The 20578-nt window shown below is 50.1% G+C and overlaps 1 protein-coding gene across 1 annotated transcript in view; it reads right to left on the bottom strand.

Moving 5' to 3' along the window:
* Positions 1 to 4229: 4229 nt before the first annotated feature.
* ADD2 (adducin 2) overlaps positions 4230 to 20578 on the bottom strand; it is a 111289-nt gene continuing 94940 nt past the window's right edge. The window contains exons 14-16 of the mRNA XM_027131947.1: positions 19039 to 19186; positions 17323 to 17448; positions 4230 to 10862 (exon numbers count right to left, since the gene is read on the bottom strand). Of these exons, the coding sequence (XP_026987748.1) occupies positions 10555 to 10862; positions 17323 to 17448; positions 19039 to 19186 (582 nt within the window). The 3' untranslated portion in view covers positions 4230 to 10554. The remainder of the gene's footprint in view (positions 10863 to 17322; positions 17449 to 19038; positions 19187 to 20578) is intronic.

Here is a 20578-nt window from a genome sequence, read left to right on the forward strand (position 1 = left end):
GACATACAGATGGCCAAGAAGCACATGAAAAGCTGCTCAACATCACTAATTATTAGAGAAATGCAAATCAAAACTACAATGAGGTATCACCTCACACCAGTTAGAATAGGCATCATCAGAAAATCTACAAACAACAAATGCTGGAGAGGGTGTGGAGAAAAGGGAACCCTCTTGCACTGTTGGTGGGAATGTAAATTGATACAGCCACTATGGAGAACACTATGGAGATTCCTTAAAAAACTAAAAATAGAATTACCGTATGATCCAGCAATCCTGCTATTGGGCATATACCCAGAGAAAACCATAATTCAAAAAGACACATACACCCCAATGTTCACTGCAGCACTATTTACAATAGCCAAGACATGGAAGCAACCTAAATGCCCATCGACAGACGAATGGACAAAGAAGCTGTGGCACATATATACAATGGAATATTAGCCATAAAAAGAAACAAAATTGAGTCATTTGTTGAGATATGGATGGATCTAGACACTGTCATACAGAGTGAAGTAAGTCAGAAAGAGAAAAACATATATCGTATATTAACGGATGTATGTGGAACCTAGAAAAATGGCACAGATGAACCGGTTTGCAGGGCAGAAGTTGAGACACAGATGTAGAGAACAAACATATGGACACCAAGGGGGGAAAACCGCGGTGGGATGGGGATGATGGTGTGCTGAATTGGGCGATTGGGAATGACATGTATACACTGATGTGTATAAAATTGATGACTAATAAGAACCTGCAGTATAAAAACAAACAAAACAACTAATACTAAACTTTCTTTGGGTCATTTGTATGGAAATATGTTAATATAAATGTTTCAGACATGACATTAAATTTCTAAAAATCTTATATGTTCTGGTATAATGTTATAAGTCATAATTCTAGTTATTACTTTAAAATGTGTATCTCAGAAATAGCTAAATTTCCTTGTCAATTGCATTATTATGAACTTTCATCAAATCTTTAACCGTGGTCATTTTTAAGTCTTTTGTCATTTACAGACAGTCGGGGTGTACTCTGATGCTTTTGCAAAAATGTTCCTATAAAAGGGTTTCATCTTCAAGGAATTCATGGAAAAGACTCTGACAAGTACAGGTTTCTGGTAACTGACTATACTGCTGAACTGAATGAATAAGCATTTTCAGAACTCTAATGGAAAACTGATGAATTCATAAAAGTGCTAACAAAAGATCAAGATAAAAAAATTAATTACATGGGACTGAGTGAACTGATGAGGATGATTACAATTTTTGTGACTTTCTGTTTGAATAAAAAAAAAAAAATCCCACAAGGACTCAGAGGCAAAAAATATACAAATCAATTTTCACTGCAAAGTAAAGGAGCTGTTACAGTGGAGGATTCCTGGACTGAATGTCAATATTATGACATAGTGTGAGTGTGTTTCGTGTTTGGTAATTGCAGTCATTGTTGCTTTTGTTGTGGTCATCCATTTACAATGCTTGGTGTCAGTTTATTTATCCCTTGTAAAAATAAAATACAGTGTGTGTGTGAGAAAAAAAATGAAAAATCTATTAGGTCCCTCTCATCAATAATGATAAATTCAGCATATTTTGCTTCTCTGCTGTTCCAAGTGTGTGTGTGTGTATTCCAATAACTACTTTTTAAACAATTGCTTTAAGTTTGTTAAATTAACAATGAAAAACTAGACTTAGGTATAAACTTGTTTGATTTAATTGCTCACGACCATTTTTTAATCCCATGTCCTTCCCATTCTCATTTACTTAGATTGATTTCCCAATCAACTGGACACATGATTGGCTAATTTTTCCGTGCTGGGTTTGAGATCCTTACCTGTCTAAACATATCTTTATGCTCTCCTCATTCATCAACAATCTTCAACTTGCCGTTGACTGCCCACGCCTCGTTTTAAAATACAGCACTGTGGGCTTCCCTGGTGGCGCAGTGGTTGAGAGTCCGCCTGCCGATGCAGGGCACACGGGTTCGTGCCCCGGTCCGGGAAGATCCCACATGCCGCAAAGCGGCTGGGCCCATGAGCCATGGCCGCTGAGCCTGCGCGTCCGGAGCCTGTGCTCCACAACGGGAGAGGCCACAACAGTGGCCCGCACCGCAAAAAAAAAATAAAATAAAATACGGCATTGTTTCTCATCATCAAAAAAAAAAATTTTTTTATCTTAGTTTAAAGTGCTCCCTTTTCATGACTGGCTGGTCTTTTCTGATAAGTGGTGATTAATAAAGATTTTCTTAACCTTCTTGCTTTTTGCAGTAACTCAGCTACATTGAGGAGCATGTCTCCGCATTTCTCAGACTGGCTCCTGCTTTTGAACTACTAAATCATTACCGCGCTATTTTTCTCCATGCTTATTCCTGAAAGAGTTCGATCTCTATCAGATTAAAGATGGTTCCCGTCAGAGATGTGTGGCTCCCTGTCCAAAGGTCCAAAGGAAGACAGAAGGAAAGATTTCCGTTTCTAATGGTTACCTTTTGTCAGATTAGAGGTTACCTGTGTGGCAGCAGTGGAATCTGCAAAACTTGGCTGAAAATTTCCTTTTTCATATTTATGAGAGTAGCCGGCATTCGTGGGGGGTCCTGGCACTCTGACCCTTGTCAGGATCCCGGTGCTGAGGCACCCCCTCTCTCCCCTTGTTACCTAGACCTTGCAAACAGGGTTCCAGCTGTGTGAATCCTGCCCCTGGCTCTCTGCCTTGAGGCCAGGCTTGCCCTCCCCCAGCATTTCCCCAGTGTCCCAGGTGTCCCTCACTGCTATCAGCTAGCTGGCTTCCACTGCGGGTCCTTTCACCCTCCTCTCCAGGCAACCTCCCCTTTCTCACGCGATTGGTTGACCCTAAATCTTCCCTCCAGCACTATACACTGTGAAGAAATTCCTTAGCTTTTCTGGCCGGTAGAGGGCACTCTGCTCCCATGTTTGGATCCCTTTCGTCCTTGCAGTAGAAATTTAGGAGGAGGAGGTGGCGGATGCGGGGGTGGGGAGTTGTTCAACCTGTGCATTTGCATCAGCACCTTCGGCTGCAGCCAGCCTTATAAAGCGATGTCAGCACACTGACTATGGTCCCTGGCCTGATCAGTGCACACAGCTGTGCGAAGACAGAGCTGAGACGTTGTGCTGCTTACAGGCAGTTTCCTTGGTGACTTCAGGAGAGGAGAAACTGATGGCTTTGGGGCAGGGGAGAACCTCGGCTCCTGTGGGGGAGCCTCTGGGGGCTTTGGGGCACCTGGATGCAGCAGGAGACTGCAATTTTTGGAACAGGTGGGCCTGGGAGTGATGATCAGATCTGCTTCTGTAGAGGTCTCTTTGCTCAGGACACTGGGCAATGGGCAGTAGTGGGAAGAGCTTGGTTACCTAGAAGACCTCGGTTTGAATTTGATCTTCACCACATGTTAACCTGTGGTTCATGACAGGTTTTTTTTTTTTTTTTTTTTTGCGGTACGCGGGCCTCTCACTGTTGTGGCCTCTCCCATCGCGGAGCACATGCTCCAGACGCTCAGGCTCAGCAGCCATGGCTCACGGGCCTAGCCGCTCCGCGGCATGTGGGATCTTCCTGGACCGGGGCACGAACCTGTGTCCCCTGCATCGACAGGAGGACTCTCAACGCCTGCGCCACCAGGGAAGCCCCAGTTTTCTTATTTCTGAGCCTGTTTCCTCATCTGTAAACTGGGTAATGATAATAGGATCACCCTTCTGGTTTTATGGGGATTAAATGAGGTGCTACATATAAGACACTTAAGCAGCACCTGACTGATGTGTGTGGACCCTCCACAAACACTGAGCTCCTTATTTGAGTAAAGAAGAGTTGGAAGGGGGCAAAATGGCTCTTTCCTCCTCTTCTTCCTCTCCTCTAGTATCTCTGTTCCCCTTTTGCCCTTTGGGGTGACGTCTTAGCTCTCCCCAGCCCTCTGATCCTGGCCTGACACCTCTTTCCATTCCAGCCTGTGAACCTCTCCTGTTTGTTTCTGCAAGCCCTCCCCATCCCAACCCATCAAAATTGACCTTCCTCCACAGAGTTGTTTGCAAATCCACCTGGTCTTTCCCTTCTCAGAGGACCGTAGCATTTTATTACCTCCCTCCCCAGTCCGAACTCAATGATTCATATGTCCAGGTTTCCATGTGTGAGGTTTCCAGGATAAAAGTTTCTATACATGGAGCCCCTCTCTGGCTTCTGCTCCCCAGGGAGCTGGAAGAACTGGGTGGCTGAGAGAGATGGGTCACACACCGGGAAGCCAAGCACAGTAGATTTACTAGGGTAATATCTGCGGGTGAGAAGACAACACGTACATACAGAAATCCATGGCCAGAGATACCGCCCAGCACCACAAACACCAAAGCAGAGGGGGGCTCAGGAAGTGGCTCTGGAAAGTTCTCTTGACAATCCAAGGGCAGCTTTGGTGCTCAGAGATTCAAACAGAAAACCGTACAAAACCAACCCATAAATATATATATATTATGTATATAATGTGTGTATATATATATATAAAATTGCAAAATAAAAGCCCAAGAAACGAACCAATCTGCACATCAGCGGCTCAAAAAGTGTTAGCGTAAAGGCAAAACCACTTGTGGGAAAGATGCACAATCCGGGGGGCTGGCATTTCAGCGGCAGAAAGAGTATTTGCATGGAACCCCTATTTGAAACTTCACGATACTAGGAAAAGCTAAACACAGACCATGTATGTACAAGGGAAGACGATTGTCAGACACAGACGTTTCACCGAGACCGTCCACAGCTCTAGAGAACACAGCACTCTACCTAGACCCCCGTGTGCTCCACCACCAGGTGAGCCAGGCTCACGACCGTTTCTGCTCCCCCCCCACCCCCGCCTCTTCCTGAGAAAGGGCGTGGGACTCAGCAGGGTAGCGTAAATTACAGGAATTTAAAGGTGGAGCAGCCGGTGGAGATCAAACAATCACCCACAAAGCAGGACCGATAGGCATGGGGTGCAGTTGAAAGGTGGGGGTGAGGTCCCCAAAATATATTCCCATGTTAGGAAGCCTTTGATGTATTTAAATGTAGCCCCTCTGTCCTTGGTCCAACTGTCTTCCTCCTTCTGGTTCACTTTAACAGAGAAGATCTGGCCTTTGCACTTCTCAAAATTACGCAAGATAATTTGTTGGAGGGGTGAAGAGTTTAGGGTTTTTCTTGCTAGTCTCCTCCCACCCCCTAAGCCCTCAGAACATTTTCTTCACACGAAAGATAGGGGATTTGCCAGGTCACAGCGGGCCTCACCCTGCTGCTTGGAAACAGTGGGTGAGAAGAATCAAGGGCCGACTACACAGGGAAAGCTACTGGCTGGTACCTCCCCACAGCGAGACTCTGCTTCCAGGTCCACCTGAGTCCCTCCCTGTGCCCGTAACGGTGACCACTTCTCCTCCATCTTCAGGCCCCAATGTCTCATAGTGACAGCCCAACTTTGGGGGCAAACTTGAAGGCAAAGGGCACCAAACATCAATTTGGCAAACCTTCATACCCCGTAAGTACAAACCAACGCACACCATAGCTTCTGTATTTTTAAGAAAACCCCCAACCAGAGGTTCTTCCTAATCTTTCCTAAAAAGAGAAGCCTCTCTACCTAAAAATGACGAAAGGCGCTTTCTCCTCTCAAGAGAGACACCCCGCCTGAAACCCCACACTGAGGCCTGGGTGAGAGGTGGCTTCTCACCGTGGGAGGCTGACAGGGTTGGGTGTGCGTTGGCGACAGAGCTCTACGTGGGCACTCTTAGTTCCGGCAAAAAGGAATCCACGTCCAAGTGGACAGGTTGCTGAGATGGGGCGTCTGGAACTCAACACTCTACTGCGTACTGTGCCTGCTCTTTCATATTGTGGCACCAGTGGAACTGCCCACAGAGAAACATCCGATGAGCATATTTCATTAGTCATTTCAGGTCTCTGACTTTGTAAAGTATCCCTCTCAGAATAGATGTGGAAAAGTGAGGATACAATGGCCCATCACGTCTTGAATTGTGGGGAGCCTTGTCCTTTCTGCGGGGGTGGAGAGCATAGATTTGCATAGATTGGGCCCCTCCTTCATTTCTTCTCAGACTCTTTGAATGTTATTGTCTTAGAGAGTTCACTTGGGCTCATATGGTGGAGAAGATTTTAACAGACCCGCTTCCTCTGTGCTCGGAGAGGCAAACGCAATGTGGCAGCTATCTCGAGTACCGCTGCCAACCTGCACCAGGACCCAGGGGAAGGGCTGTAGTTTTTCTCATTTGTTCAACAGTCAGAAACTGTGTATTCCTGCCTGGAGCTAGAGCATAAAATTCACACCGGTACAAAAGACGGCACAGAGGCCGAGGGTAGGCTGTGTGTCTATCTGCCCCTCTGACTACCTCCATGGAGAAATCCACACTTCCTTTTCATTTTTTAGGCTTTCAGAAGTGAATCGTGATGTTGGGTGAATGGTTCTTTCAAATCCACGGCAACCAGAGAAGTGACCACATAGCTCTTCTTCCCGTGTTGACAAAGGTAGTAGCCCTCTGTGATGTCAGTGCCAAATGACATCTGCATGACTGTCTTGCCACATTCAGGAATGTGTGACACCACTGGACGGGGAGCAGAATGCAAGGCTCAGAGTACACAATCAGTGGTATAAGGGTGATGCTTTCCAGTGGGGTTCTTACTGGACCAGACTTCTCATCCAAATCCACTCAAGTTCTTTCAAAAGAATGTATCTGTCTGCAGAGGAAGAGCCCCATTTTCCTTACAGGAGGTTCTTTTTGTCTGTATAACCTGGCTGAAGTCGGACAGTGACTTGGGTCACCTGCAGGCCAGGAGGCTCTTGTGGAGCCCGGATCTGGGCTGGTCTCTTGGCAGTGCTTTTTGCAAAGTTTGAGGAAAGGTCACGTGGTATAGATGGTCCTCACACATGACCGCTGAGCACCGGCCACCAGTGCAGGGGAAGTCACTGGCGCCAAGCTTGCATCTCTGTAACACCTCTGCCTCCTTACTCCCACCCCTGCCCATCTTCCCAAGGAGACAGGCTCAGGAACCTCTCCACTCCCCAGCTCAGCATCTATAACGTAGCATCTCAGTCCACGCTTTCTCATCCTTTTCCACAGCATATCCATGCTTTACTAGAAACCATCCTATCACCTAACACTGCTGAGCTCCTCACATGCTGAGTATTTTTCTCCAGACAGATACTGGCCAAAGTATTCAGCCGACTTTTATTCAGAGCCAAAGAATAAGTCCCTTCCTCTCACCCTGCGAGCCTGGGGTCTTGTTTGAATGGCACATCTGCTTCAGCAGCACTCAGCACCTGGCCTTGAGCCTGGAGCCATGCCAGCTGCATCCTATACGCTCAAGAGGAGGAGAAGTGGGCAGGGTGACTCGACAGCTCTCCCAGCAACTCTCCACCAAGACAAAACAGAACTGGAAGCTGCGCTGAGCATTAGGTCTCTGAATAGTTCCCTCTCCTTGTTGAAAAGCTCTTTTAAGATGCCTCATCCAAAGAATGTCATGGGAATGAATTCTGTGCTCCCAGCTCACTATTTGCTGTAAGGGAAAAGGCAGTGTAAGGCAGGCCACCGCATCCGTTCCAGTTTGCGAAAGGCCTCCTTGTGGAGACCTCCATGCTTCCAGCGCTGCCCGCTCCAGTCAGTTCTCCGCTCAGTCACCAAAGGAATTTTTCTAAGATGCAACCTGCTCACGATCTACCCTGACCACAAGCCCTCAGCAGCTCCAAACCCCGTTCGTGATAAAGTCCCACTCCCTCACACCTTCTACGAGTTTCTTTATGGCCCACCCCTGCCCACCTGTGAAGTGAACCCCATCACCTGACTCACACTTTCTGTCCCAGCCGCACTGAATTACTCCACGGACGCGTCACGGCGTTTCATGCTTCCGTGCCTTTGCACGGGCTCTTCCCTCATCACCAGTGTCCTACTAATCCTCTTGTCCTCCTGGAAAATTCCTCTTTGTTTTGAAAACCTAACTCAACCGTCACTCCTTTCAGGAAGGTTTCTCTGGCCTGGAAGACAGCCAATCAACGCTTCCTTACACCTCCTCTGCACCCTTGCCCGTTCTGTAACTTGTTTATATGCCTACTAGACTTAGGAACCTCCTTCAGGCGGGGACCATGTCCTGCCCTCAAGCTTGGTCCATGACCTAAGCTTATGCGTGGTTTTTGAATGCATAGGGAAAGAACAGATGGTTGGATATGAGGCGGCCCCATGGCATAAACTCCTGCAAGGCCCTGGCATGTTCACCTAAATGAGGCCTCCCTGTTTTCACGGGAATAAAGAGAATGTGATGAAAGCAAAGAGTCTGTTGACATCATCTCTGAGCGACAACCACTCAAACATAAAAAGCTGCGTCAGTGGTTGGGTCCCCTCTACCTTTCTCTTAACACTGCCTGCCGCTGACTGTTCCAGTCACAACGATTGTTTTCTTTTAATGTCAGCATAATGCCTGCTGCTTAACAAATATTGGGATGAATGAATGAATGTGAAATCTTCTTTTTTTTGAAAGAAGGCATCAAAGGAGTGGTTTTGAAAGGCATTTGGCATATCACAGGCTTTTCTGCTTTGGGTTGTCCATCACAAGACTTGACTCAGTCAGAAGCGGAACAGAGAGATGGGTCTGGGTAGCAGTTAGGAATCTTCTGCTCTAGGGACACACAGTATTTGTGTTTTCCTTAGTCCTGTGTCAGTTTCCTTCCTTCTCAAGAAAGAGCCCAACGATGATGGTGTTTCCTGCCCCAACCAGAAGGCTCTGGCCTCTCCTTTGTCAGAGGTCCACACTGGCCCTGTCACAGCCCACATTCACCAGGAACTTACTGTGCACTGATCGGGGGGAACACAGGTGGTTTCCTACCTTCACTTCAAGTGCTAACATTATGCAGCGGAGACCAGTCACAGAAACGAAACAGTCCAGGACTAAAACAACCACCCTTGGAGATTAAAGTTTTCTGATCATCATAGCTGTTAAGTGCAAAGGCGCTGGACTCAGACGGACCTGGGTTCAAATCCAGCCTCTGAATCTTTCTAGCCAAGTCACTGGAACAAGTCAATTATCCTTTGGGATTGGAATTGGAATAATCTGACCCACATCACAGGATTATCATGAGGGTTAAAGGATATAGTGTATGTGAAGCCTGCACAGTGTGTGTGTGTGTGTGTGTGTGTGTGTGTGTGTGTGTAGTAAGTGCTCGAAAATGGAAAACTATGATTAAGAACTTTCAAAAATACTTTGACAATATTCAGGACAGAAAGGGAAAATATTCTTTGAAGACACTGTGCTTTAAAGAGAATGGATTGTCTGTTGTTTAGGAGTCAATGTTGCTCATAAGTCAAAGCCCCAGGGTAGAGTATGAAAAGATAGTGACGGCATCTAAAAAAATAGCTGTGGCTCTTACAGGCCCCAGGATTGATGGGCAGACAGTGACGGGGCCAGGGACACGCAAGCCTTTCTCTGAGAGCTGGTCCGAGAGGATTAATCCCGAAGGGCTCACCTCATTCTCCTCTGCTGGACCTAGAGCGACTGAGTCAGAACCCAGAGGAGCCACGGTCAAGGGGCCAAGGTCAAGGGGCCAAGGATGCCAGTTCCAGGCTGTGAGCCAGGGCTTCTAGGTTTAAGGGAAGGTCAGGGGATCCCAGATGCCGGACCGGAGGGGGACAGGGTGAGCCGCGCTGCCCTGAGAGTCAGGCAAATGCTTGAAAGGCATCGCATATCCGCGCTGTCCTGACCCTCCTTGTACCACCCAAGGCCAACAGAGGATCAAAATTTCCCCAAATTTCGGCCCTGCTTATGACAGAAGTGTTTCCTAAGCTGAATTTGGTTTTAGTTTTGAAGTGCCTGAGAGGCACTGTTCAAATGGGTCAAGTTCCTGCCTTCTTATATGGATCGAACCATCCTCCACGCCGTGGCTGAGCTGGCTGCCCTCACGTCTGCCCACTCGTACAACAATTCCGGCCGTCATTCCAGAGGTTCCATGAAGAAAGCTCGGGGTTAGTGGTTGGGGGTGCACAGCTAAGCCATCAGCCCTTGGGAACAAGGATTAACTTCTGGTGGAGGGGGCGGGTCCACTTGTGTGGTTCCCGTGAGCAGCAGGGCAGTTACCCTACGGGAAAGAGAAGAGAGATTTCTAAACATAGTGACAGCTCCGTCAGCAGGAGGTTGGGTTCACGCGAGGACAAGGACCCTGCTCAGGGGAGCCTCGACCTGTCTGATTTGGGTCTAATTCGTGAGAGCTTGCGGCTGACTTTGGCCCCTTGCCCTGGGCTCAGATCAGGGGCAGCGTCCTCACAAGGGCAGCCCACAGCTAGGCAGTGTCGTGTAGTGGGAAGAGCATTGGACTGGGAGCCAGAAGACCTGACTTCCAGTGCAGGCTCCGCCACGAACCAGCTGTATGACCTTGGGAAAGTCACCTGATTTCTGTGGGGCAACTGTAAAATGAGGGGTTGGTGGGGTAATCTCTAAGTTTCCCATCAGAGTGTGATCCAGGGCCTATTCGACCCCTCCTTGGCCCCGTGCTTCCAGGGACAGAGATGGGAGACGGCGAGGGAGGGGAGGGAGGACGCAGATGGGAGCCCCAGGGGGCTGCGAATCAGGACTCCACTTTCTCCTTCTTTTTGCTTTTCTTCAGGAAGGACGGGGTGCGGAATTTCTTCTTCTTCTTTGAGGGAGACTTGGAAGGTGAGCCCTCTGGGGACATGGGACCGCTGGTGACTGACTCTGTTTTGTCTTTCGAGGTGTCGACATCCGTGTCGGCGCTGGTGGTCATCTGGCTGAGGCCTTTGCTGAGGATGTCCTCTGCCGTCTGCTCATCCTCCCTGCCGTTGACCACCACTCCTTCTGGCTGCGTCTTTTCCGGCTCTGTGGTGGCTTTGCTTGTTTCCGTCTTCTGAGCATCTTCTAGAAAAAGATCCAAAGACGTGACCCATAAGATTTCATTCAGGCGAGAGCTTCGACCTGGGGCTAACAGAACCATTTCTAGGCAATTATATAAAGGAAGTCTAGAGCAAAGAGAGGGGCGGGCTGACACAGTAAGGGGAAAGGGGTAGGCAGGGTTCTCTCCCAAACAGGAGAGGACAGGCCCTTGGCAGGCCAGGGACTATGGGCTCTTGCCTACAAATGTAAACAGGTAATGATCTCCAGAAACGGCAGCAGCCCAGCAGGGGCCCGGTTGGGAGCTTTCCTAGGAACAGACAGAACAAGGGAACAGACGCAGACTACAGAGAGGCTGTAGGAAGGGGAGGGCACTGCCGTGGACAACTCAGGGGATGCATCTAAGAATTGTCGTGACTGGTTCAGTTTCACTAGTAAAAATATGGAAATGACATGTTTTCATACCCATTTCATTTCCTACACCTCTGAGGAACTTTTCAAAAATGGAGAGTATCTTCCCAGTAGGCAGAGAGGGGCAGGCAGAGGGAGAGTGGGATTCCCTGAGTGGCATGGACCCTACAGACTGCCACCCTATTCAAGACCAGGAGTGAAAGCCTCCTGCTGCCCTTTCTCCTCCTTCCCACTCTCTTCCCACCCTGCTTCCACTCAAGCTTTGAAATGCCTGTATGGGGAAGGAGGAGGGAAAATTCTAAAACCGTAGACTTTGAAAAGTAGAAAGGAAGGTAAAGTTAATCTAGCTCCTCCCCATTTTACAGATAGGAAAACTGAGTAAAGCAGTAAAAGCGGACAGACCTCAGTTTCTTGCCGTTCCAACTTAGTGTTCTTTTCGCTACGTGAAACTGAGAGGGGTGTGTGTGATTGTGCATGTGTGTGAGTGTGCATGTGTGTGAGTGTGAGGGATATCACACCACAAGAAAGTGGGAGTGTGGGAGCTGGGGAAGGTGGGAGACTGGTGTCCTTTGCAGACAGAGTGGGGCAAGACAGATGTCTTGGGAAATGGCTAGGGTTCTTGACGGGGTAAAGACTGGAGAAATGTCTGGTTACATGGAAGATGGGACAGAGGAGGGTAAATTTGGGAACAGTTAACATGCGCTAGTTTAACTATCTGGGTAAGCAAACGTCTTCTCCAATAACTCCTGAGGACTGTCCCCTCTTAGTACTGAAGACCTCGGCCCTGGCTCCCATTCTTCCTACTGTCTGGCCCGCATCCTGCCATCATCCAGCTACCAAGTCCTCTAATGCGCTTGACCCCTATGGCCCTTACTGCCCTCCCGCCCCCCATGCATTCCCATGGTCATCACTGGCCATTCTCTTGAACGCAGAAAAGCAGTCCAGACACAGCCTTCCCCCTGACCTCTCCCCTCTCCTCTCTTCACCTGCTTTTGGCCTCATCGACCCTCTGATCCCTGGACCCCTCCCTGCCATTGCAGTCTGTTTCCCTCTGTCTGGACCACCCTTCTCTCTCTTCTCTGTGTCCCCAACCTTCACCCACACAATCAATCAGCTTGAGTGTTACCCTGCCCTTAAAGTCTTTCCTGGTCCCATCCCTGCTTCCAGGTAGAATTTGTCACTCCTTCCTTTCGGCGCCTACTAGATAAATTTCCATCACAGTGACTGTGAAACAATCACTTCTTTTTTATGCCTATCTCTCCCCTCAAAACTGAAATAAATCAGACAAGACTGTGTTTAATTATCTACGTGACTAGCTTATAGGAGGTACTCAGAAAATGGTTGTGGAATCCATGAATGGTTGAATGCGTAAGCAAACAAATGAACGTGTGAATGGTTTTATTCTAACCAAGCCAATACCATACCTCATCTTTCTTGTCTGTCCCAGCCTGAGCCTTCTACGCTGAACTGGACCCAACCTTATAAACAAACAGCAGCCCTGCATCTGGCCTTTGTCTCCTGTACCTATTCCCCTGTTCCCACTCTTGGCCTCCTGGGCTCTTGTACCTCCAATGATCCCTCACTTGGATGACCCGTGAGGATGTGTTTCTCAAGTTACACCCTCTCAGATGATTTTGTTACCTGCCTTCTAGCTCCACGAACACAACTATGGATCAGAGGACCCCGCATTCTGTCCAGGTGCCATTTCCTGCCCTGTGGTGATAGGCATCCTGTCCCAGCAGTGGTCTTCACCCACGCCTGCCCCTTCAGCTGCATCTGCAACCGCAGCCCCTGCTGGCTTGCTCTAGGAGAGCACAGCAGGATTCTTCTCCCCAGCCAGAAAACAAGTCCACACCGGGCATGTCACCAGCATCTCACAGAGCTCCCGCACCATGAATCGTCTGGGGAGCATCAGCAAACAGAACGTGGGGCTGGGAGGCGCCATGGGCCTTGGAGGAGTCGGGTTCCAGATCGAGGTCACCACTCCCTCAGCTGGGGGGGACAGAGACCCCTGGAGGGTGCAGTTGGCCAAGAGAAGGGGCAGCAGTCAAGGCTCTAGAAATAAATACTTATTGGGCCCCAGTAAGGAAAGTATCAAGGACCAGCTCTGAGAGTCCAGATCCCTCCTTTGTTAACAGCCCACGACAGTTAAGGTCAGAACTACCTGGGTCTTCAGCTATTTGAAGGGCTCCAGGAGCTGTGGCAGAAGCGAACTCACCTTCTAGCATCTGGCTAAGACGAACCACTGGCTTTCTCTCCTAGATGGGGCACTTCGAGCTCTGGGAGTAGGAGACAGGTGTAGGGTGGATGGAATGGGGTAGAGGCTGGGAAATCGGGGGATCTATCCAAGGATGGTGGCCAGGAAGCAGAGGGGAATAGGGAGAGTGGATTTGGAACAAGACTGGACTTGGCAGCCTAGGTCCATAGCCACACCCTTGTGGCTTGGGAAGAGCTGAAAGGCTTGAAGAGGCTGGAGGAGGAAGGGAGGTGCTTTGGTAGGGAGATGCCGAGCTTGTTTGGGTACCTACCTCTCAGACTGGATTTCTCACTATCCCTCAGCATCCAAACACTTGTCTCTCAGTCCCCTGATGTCCCCTTCCAGAAATGCTCACTCCCTGGACAGCCCACTCTACTCCTATCTGCCAGTCCAAGCATATATCTCCCCAAGGTCTGGTTCCAGCCTCCCTTGACATTTGACAACGATTTTGCCCTTCTCTAAACCTACCACCAATATATGAATTTTACACTTGAGTGTGGTCCCCTCGCACTCTGAATCTGGGCTGGCCGTGTGGCTTGGAGAAACCAACAGAATGCAGGGGAAGTGCCACTGAGCCAGCCTCAGGCCGAAGAATTAAGAAGAACCAGCAGCTTCTGCTTCTATAGTTTGGGGAGCCTTGAGGCACCATGTGTAAAGTCCAACTACCTTGATGGAAACACAGATGGAGAGGCCACATGGAGAGGACCTACAGTTATATGGAGGGACAGACAGACAGAGAGACAGAGAAAGACACCCAGCCATTCCACTGTCCCAGCTGCCCCTGACAAGGCACCTGACATGTGAGTGCACCATGTTGGAAGTTCTAGCTTAGTCAGGCAACCAGATGACTGCAGCCCCAGCTGACATCAGTGGAGCAGAAGAACCACCCGCTGAGCCTTGTCAACCCACAGAAGAACTAATTTCCATAAACCAGTTCTCATTAGGCACTATGATTTAATAGTTATCTACTGCTGCGTAACAAACCACACCAGAACTTAGTGGCTTAAAACAGCAAGCAGCGTAGTATCTCTCACAATCCTGAGAACAGAGTACGTAAGGTGAACTCATTTATGAAAGCGCATTACAAGATCCTTTTATATTTATGAGCTCATTTTATCCTGATAACAATGCTGTAAGTCAGGAAAGGCAAGGATTCATGTTAGTCCCCCATCCTGCAGTGTTTTCATGCAACTTATTTGAGATGGCTAAATTAGTAAGTGACACAGCTGACCTTCTGATGTTGAATGCAGGGCTATTTCTTTGCAGGCATAGCCAATGCTCCTGAGGGGCCCATGGGGGGATTGACTCAGCAGGGGCAGGGACAGTCAGGAGCCAGTCAACAGAGGAGGTGATGACAGAGATGGCCAGATGTGAAGGAACAGGACTGGAAGGACTCCTTCAGAGAGCCTGAGGGGTAGGAGTCAGGGAGGCAGATGAGGAGTGACACTGAGGTGAATTAGCACAAGAGGATTTGACAGCATGGGGACGAATGGTGTAAAAGTCATTCCGGATCTGATGGGTGAGCTACATGTCAAAGTGCAGATACTACTCGGGGGGTCAGCCCTGTTGTTCTGAGGAGCTGGGCAAGCCAATGGGCAGCCTGGCCAAGGCCACCCAGCCCCACTTCACACCATCACCCCAGACAGCTCCAACTGGTGCCTCTTCACGCAGGGAAGGCACCAAGGAGGTCCACGCTCCCCAGCTCTGCGTGTGTTACAGGAAGACTCTTTTCTAACAACTCAACTAGAGTGTGCCTCTCCATGGAGCATAGATTTGGGCCAGAGAGAAGCAGGAATCCTGCTGCAGTGGGAACGACGTCAGGCAGTGGGAAAGCAGTGATCCCACCCCTCACACCCCTCTCCTCCCCGCCTCTGTCCCACTGAGTAGCAGAGGTCACTCCAAGGGGCTCCCAAGAGCCGAAATGGAATTGCCACCCCTTGTCCCACTCCTGCCACCAGCCTCCTCTCCAGTGGGCTCGCCTTCCTGCAATTGGTGCAGAGATGCTGCAGACGGCAGTCAGGCCGGGTGCTCTCTGCATGCAGATAAGGCAGTTGGTCCCCAAGGCCATTCAGGCTCTGGCCCCCAGCCCTAGAAGAGGTCATGGGCTCCTCAGAGGGGCCCATGCACTAGGAAGGGGGGGTGCAGATGTGCTCCCGAGGGCCACAAGCCCTCCGCCAAAGGGGGCGTCCAGCAGCTGGCCCAAGGCCCGTTCACTGTGGGTGGAATGTCCCATGCAAGTACAGGAGTGTGTTAGTGCACAGTTATGACCTATGTGTGTCTATCCTAGAGGGATGCCTAAACCATGCACAGCACATTGGTGGTGACTTTTATGGTCAGGAAACCTCCCGAAGGCAGGGTTGTGAGCAGCAAAAGAAAAAACTGAGGAGCAACATATTTCCTTTGTAAACGTCCTCCCTCCCCCATTGCATGTATTGGAGTGAGTTAGTAAACAGCCTTTCTATTCTTACTACAGAGACAAGTATTCAGAATCGGAGGAAACTCCTTTGATGAAGGCACCAACGGGAAGAGAAAGGAAGACGTTGTGGAGGCAGGTTGACAACACCACGATGAGACACGATGAACACAGTCATGGGACATCCACTTGGGGCTCCGGCCTCAAGCAGATGGGTTTCCCCTGCCAATGCTGGGCCTGTGCTCAAGGCAGCAGTTCACTTACGGAGGGAGCTCAGGGTTGGGGATTCGAGCTGCATTCACACGTGTGGCCATTCTACCCAGGAGGGGGAAGGTTCTATCAGGACACCCAGCTGCTACTGTCTGCCTGGGGTTCAGCCCTCCCTGGTGAGGGCTCACAGTTGGGGTGGCGTGCCCCAAGGGAGGAGCGTTCATGCCCCGGAGTGATTCTAGGAGCTCATTAAAGACACTTGCATGATCTGGGAGGTTTGGACTATCATCTTATTACCCATTCTATGCATATTATTAATCATAACCATAATTAGATCTTATATTTACATCAGGCTTTTACTCTTTCCAAGTATGTCTTCACCTACACCTTCCCTTATATACATAAGAACCTTAAAAGGGGAAAATATTAGTAGCCCCATCTGACAGACAGGGAAACTGAGGCACGGAGATTATCTGATTTTCTAAAATCAACAGTTGAGTTGGGCCTAGAACTCAGTTCTCTAAACTAGTATCTCATAAAGTGGTTTTCAACCTGGGCTACACATTAGATTCACCTGGAGAGCTCTTACAACTCCAGGCTGCACTCCCCCATGCCCACTCCTAGACCACTGAACTCAGAAACCGCTGGGGTGGGACCCCGGCAGGCATCAGGGATTGTAAAGCTCCCCAGGTGATCCCGACGTGCAGCCAACGTTGAGAATGACGCCATCAGCCTCACCTGGGGGCTTGCCAGAAACGCAGGGTCTCAGGTCCCACCCCAGACCTACTGTGTCTTCATCTTAACATTTTAATCTTCATTTTAACCAGATCCCTAGGCGATCCCTGTGCACATTGAAGTCGGAGCACTGGGCTGGTGAGTCTAGAAAGGCCCATCAGCCAACCTGGCCTGAGTAAGAGATGAGAAGGCTGTGGGTCAATCATTAACGTACTCAGCATTGCTTAGACTCAGCTTGACCTGTAAGGCGTATCGTCACAGCTTGTGAACGGAACAAGCTTAAAGTTGGTAACCCCTGTCTCAGGTTCCCTAGAAACAGCAGAGGGGAGAGTCTCCCGTAGGAGGGCAGCACCTGTTGAAAGGCAGGTGCCCTGCAGTGAAGACCTGCCCACCCTCTATGCAGACCCCCTTCTCGGCCTACGGAGGCGCCTCCTCCCTCCCAGATGCTCAGCTCCACTCACCGTCCACAGACTTGGAGGGAGAGCCCACGGGGCTCTTCGTCTCTGACTTGGCTGGGCTCTGAGCTGGAGAAGCAGGTGCAGACTTTACAGGTGAGCCAGGCTCCTCAGGGGCAGGTTCTTTCTCTCCTGAAAATACAGAAAGCCAGCTCAGGATAGAGGTCAAGGAGAGGAGAGGTGGGCAGACCGAGAGTGCTTTAAAACAACTGCTTTCTTCGGCTTGGTCCTCATTTCTCCTGGCTGGAGTTAGCTGCTTCCTCTAACTTTAAAAAAAAATTTCTGCTCCATCCTAGGGGAGGTAAGTGGGAGGAGTCGGGAGGAGTCGGAGTCCGTTTCCTCCATCACAGGACATCTCTGGATGGAATTTGTTACCCCTGATGTGGACGGCAAGACTGCAGGGGAACTCCCACCCACGATCTGTTTGCATGTAGCTTATTGATTATCTGGCTAATTTACATGTCCGGTCCAAACAATCTCTAGAGACAAAGAGCACCCTATTTTTCTATCTACTTTTTCGATTGGCACCGAGAACTCCAAGCAAGCTAACTCCAAGAAAGCCAGCGAGGATTCTTCTAGTTCCTTTGTTCCTAGGAAGATGGCTGAGTCTGGGTGGGGACGGGGGCTGTGGAAGGGGGCCCTGCCCTGAGGGAATGAAAGCCTTGCCTGGTGGACAAAACCAAGAGCTGAATTCTGTGTCTCAGACCCCAAGTGCACCTGAAGCAAAGAGAAGGGACGGCTCCATGTGGGGCACAGAGAGGGCTTCCTGGCTGGAGGGGGTTTGCCACAGAGGCCGAAGTGTAGATAATACTGGATCAGGCTAGCCGAGAAGAGAAACTCTGTCAGGAAGGGACAAAGGCATGAACAAGCTCTCAAGAGTATGGCTACTTAGGAGTCAGCATGGAGAGATGGGCTCTACTGAGATTCTGACATAAAGGACTCAGCTGCTGGATTCTGACGTAAAGGACTCAGTTCTGATTGCCCGGCTAAGCGGTTTATACCACATCTGATAGATCATCAGTAATTATGATCACTATTATAATGAACATATTATTACAGCTAACGTTTGTCTGGTGTCTACTGACCTAGGCCATATTCGTAGGCAGTATCCTAAGCACTCCTCACGGATTAACTCCTTATTCCCAGGTGAGAGGGTCAGTGGGGTCATGGCGGCAGCACCGTGTAACTGTCAGGCACGAGCCATGAGGGGCATTGGTGTGATTAACAAAATCATGCTGATAAGAATATTATTTGCTGGGCTTCCCTGGTGGCACACTGGTTGAGAGTCCGCCTGCCGATGCAGGGGACACGGGTTCGTGCTCCGGTCCGGGAAGATCCCACGTGCCGCGGAGCGGCTGGGCCCGTGAGCCGTGGCCGCTGAGCCTGCGCGTCCGGAGCCTGTGCTCCGCAACGGGAGGGCCACGACAGTGAGAGGCCCACGTACCACAAAAAAAAAAAACAAAAAAAAATTTGCTGATGGAGCAGGAAGGTCAAAGTGAGGACATGACAGAGAAGAGACAGAGAGAAGCAAATGAAGATTGAAAAGGAAAGCGAGACAAGGCTGGATTGAGCCCTGGGGGCCTTGGCAGGCAGCAAGGAAGGGGGTCCAGGGCTGCTGGCGGGGAGTGAGGGCCATGGTTTGCTCTGCTGCCTCTCTGGGTGCCCCGAGCTCTCCCCTCCGCCTGGGAGGTCCTGAAGCACCAGCTTCCGGGGGTTATTTACCATCGAGTTCTAGCTTCTTCCTCTCCACCTCTTTCTTGTACTCTTCCAGCTCCTGATCCGTGAGTTGGCTAAAGGGGTTGGGCGCTATCTCCTCGGCCTCGTCTTTGGTATCCGCCTGGCCCCGGGACATCAGCTGGCTCTCTGTTGACTGAAAGTTAACCACAGAGTGTGTCGCTCTCTGAACGCCGCAGTCGGGGCCCAGGCCCGAGCTTCCTTTCAGACTCACGGGGCTGCCAGTGGTCTTGCTAGCGACAGCGTGGCATGCAGCTCCATGGCAACAGCTCGGGGCCTCGGGCGTAGGGGTTTTTCACTCCGTCCCACGGCTACACCTCACCCCCCGGCCCCGGCTTCTTTGTAACTGCCTGGATGAACGCAGGGGGTCCTCCCTCTGCCCCAGAAATAAAATCAAAGAATGCTCCCAAGCAGAAGGAAGACACACCTTTATTGCGATCTCTACTGTGGACGCTTGCAAGCCGTCACTGTGCAAGTACAGCTGGCGGCCCACAGTCAGTCAGCCAAACCCCAGCATGCAAAGCGTTGGCTCAACCAGTGTCACGCCAGCCGCTCCCCGCCATGCACCCCACCATCCCGCATCAGCAGCGCAAGCCACAGCACCCAGCGGTAAGTCATATGCAAAACACACAGTGGCTTTGGCATTCTCGGTCCAAACTGTTAGTCCTGTTTTGCACACAGTCATAAAGAACAAGGGGGCCAAGGTCCTGAACCTCGGATTTTCAACCCGCCTGTACTGCAGGTCCCTGAAGGGACATTGGCAAAATCACTGTGTTTCACCCCCTCTGGGGAGCCCCTGGCTCTGGGGAGCTCACCAGCTGGGCCTTGTGTAAGCTTCGGGAATCCTTTGATCCCTCGAGCTCGGGACAGCTCAGACTCCATAGCCCTTTATCCTAACTCAGCAACCTCATCTCGGCCTTTGGGAATTCAGTGGTCCGGAGCCAAGGAGTCAAAGAAAGTGAGGGGGGGGGGGGATGTGAGCCTGGGCAGCTGGCCCACACTACACACTCCCGGCCATCTGTCTCTGGCTCATCAAGTCTTCTGATGATGGGCCCATGGGCTCCTTCCAAAAGAAGGCAGCACTGGGCCTATCTTAAGGAATCATGGGGTTCAAAAAAGTCCAAGACCAGGATCCCAAGAAGAGGGACTCCAAGGAGAGCACTTGGTATAAATGGCAGAGTTTTTAACAATGTTGATCACAGTATTGAACTCCCACCTCCCCCCATTATCATGGGGTATTTCTATCCTTGACCCTGTAGCACATTTGCTGTTCCTCCTCTTGGCTCAGCTGAGGTGGGGTGGAGGTGGTGACATAACCTTCACACTTCCCCTGCCAAGGGGCACCCACCTGGTGGGTTGCAGCCTGATCTGCAATCATGACATCACCTCAGTTTGCTCTGCAGAGAGGAATGGTCCCTGTATCCCCTGCCCCTGCCCTTACTGCTAAGGAAGATGCCACTGCTACTTTGCAATGAGCAGCAATGATTTCCAACACAAGCCAGAAGTCTGACGTTCACCCCTTTTGCTA

Source organism: Aethalodelphis obliquidens, unplaced genomic scaffold, assembly GCF_003676395.1.
Source record: "Aethalodelphis obliquidens isolate GAN/ISIS:26980383/991018 unplaced genomic scaffold, ASM367639v1 scaffold40, whole genome shotgun sequence".
NCBI lineage: Eukaryota > Metazoa > Chordata > Mammalia > Artiodactyla > Delphinidae > Aethalodelphis > Aethalodelphis obliquidens.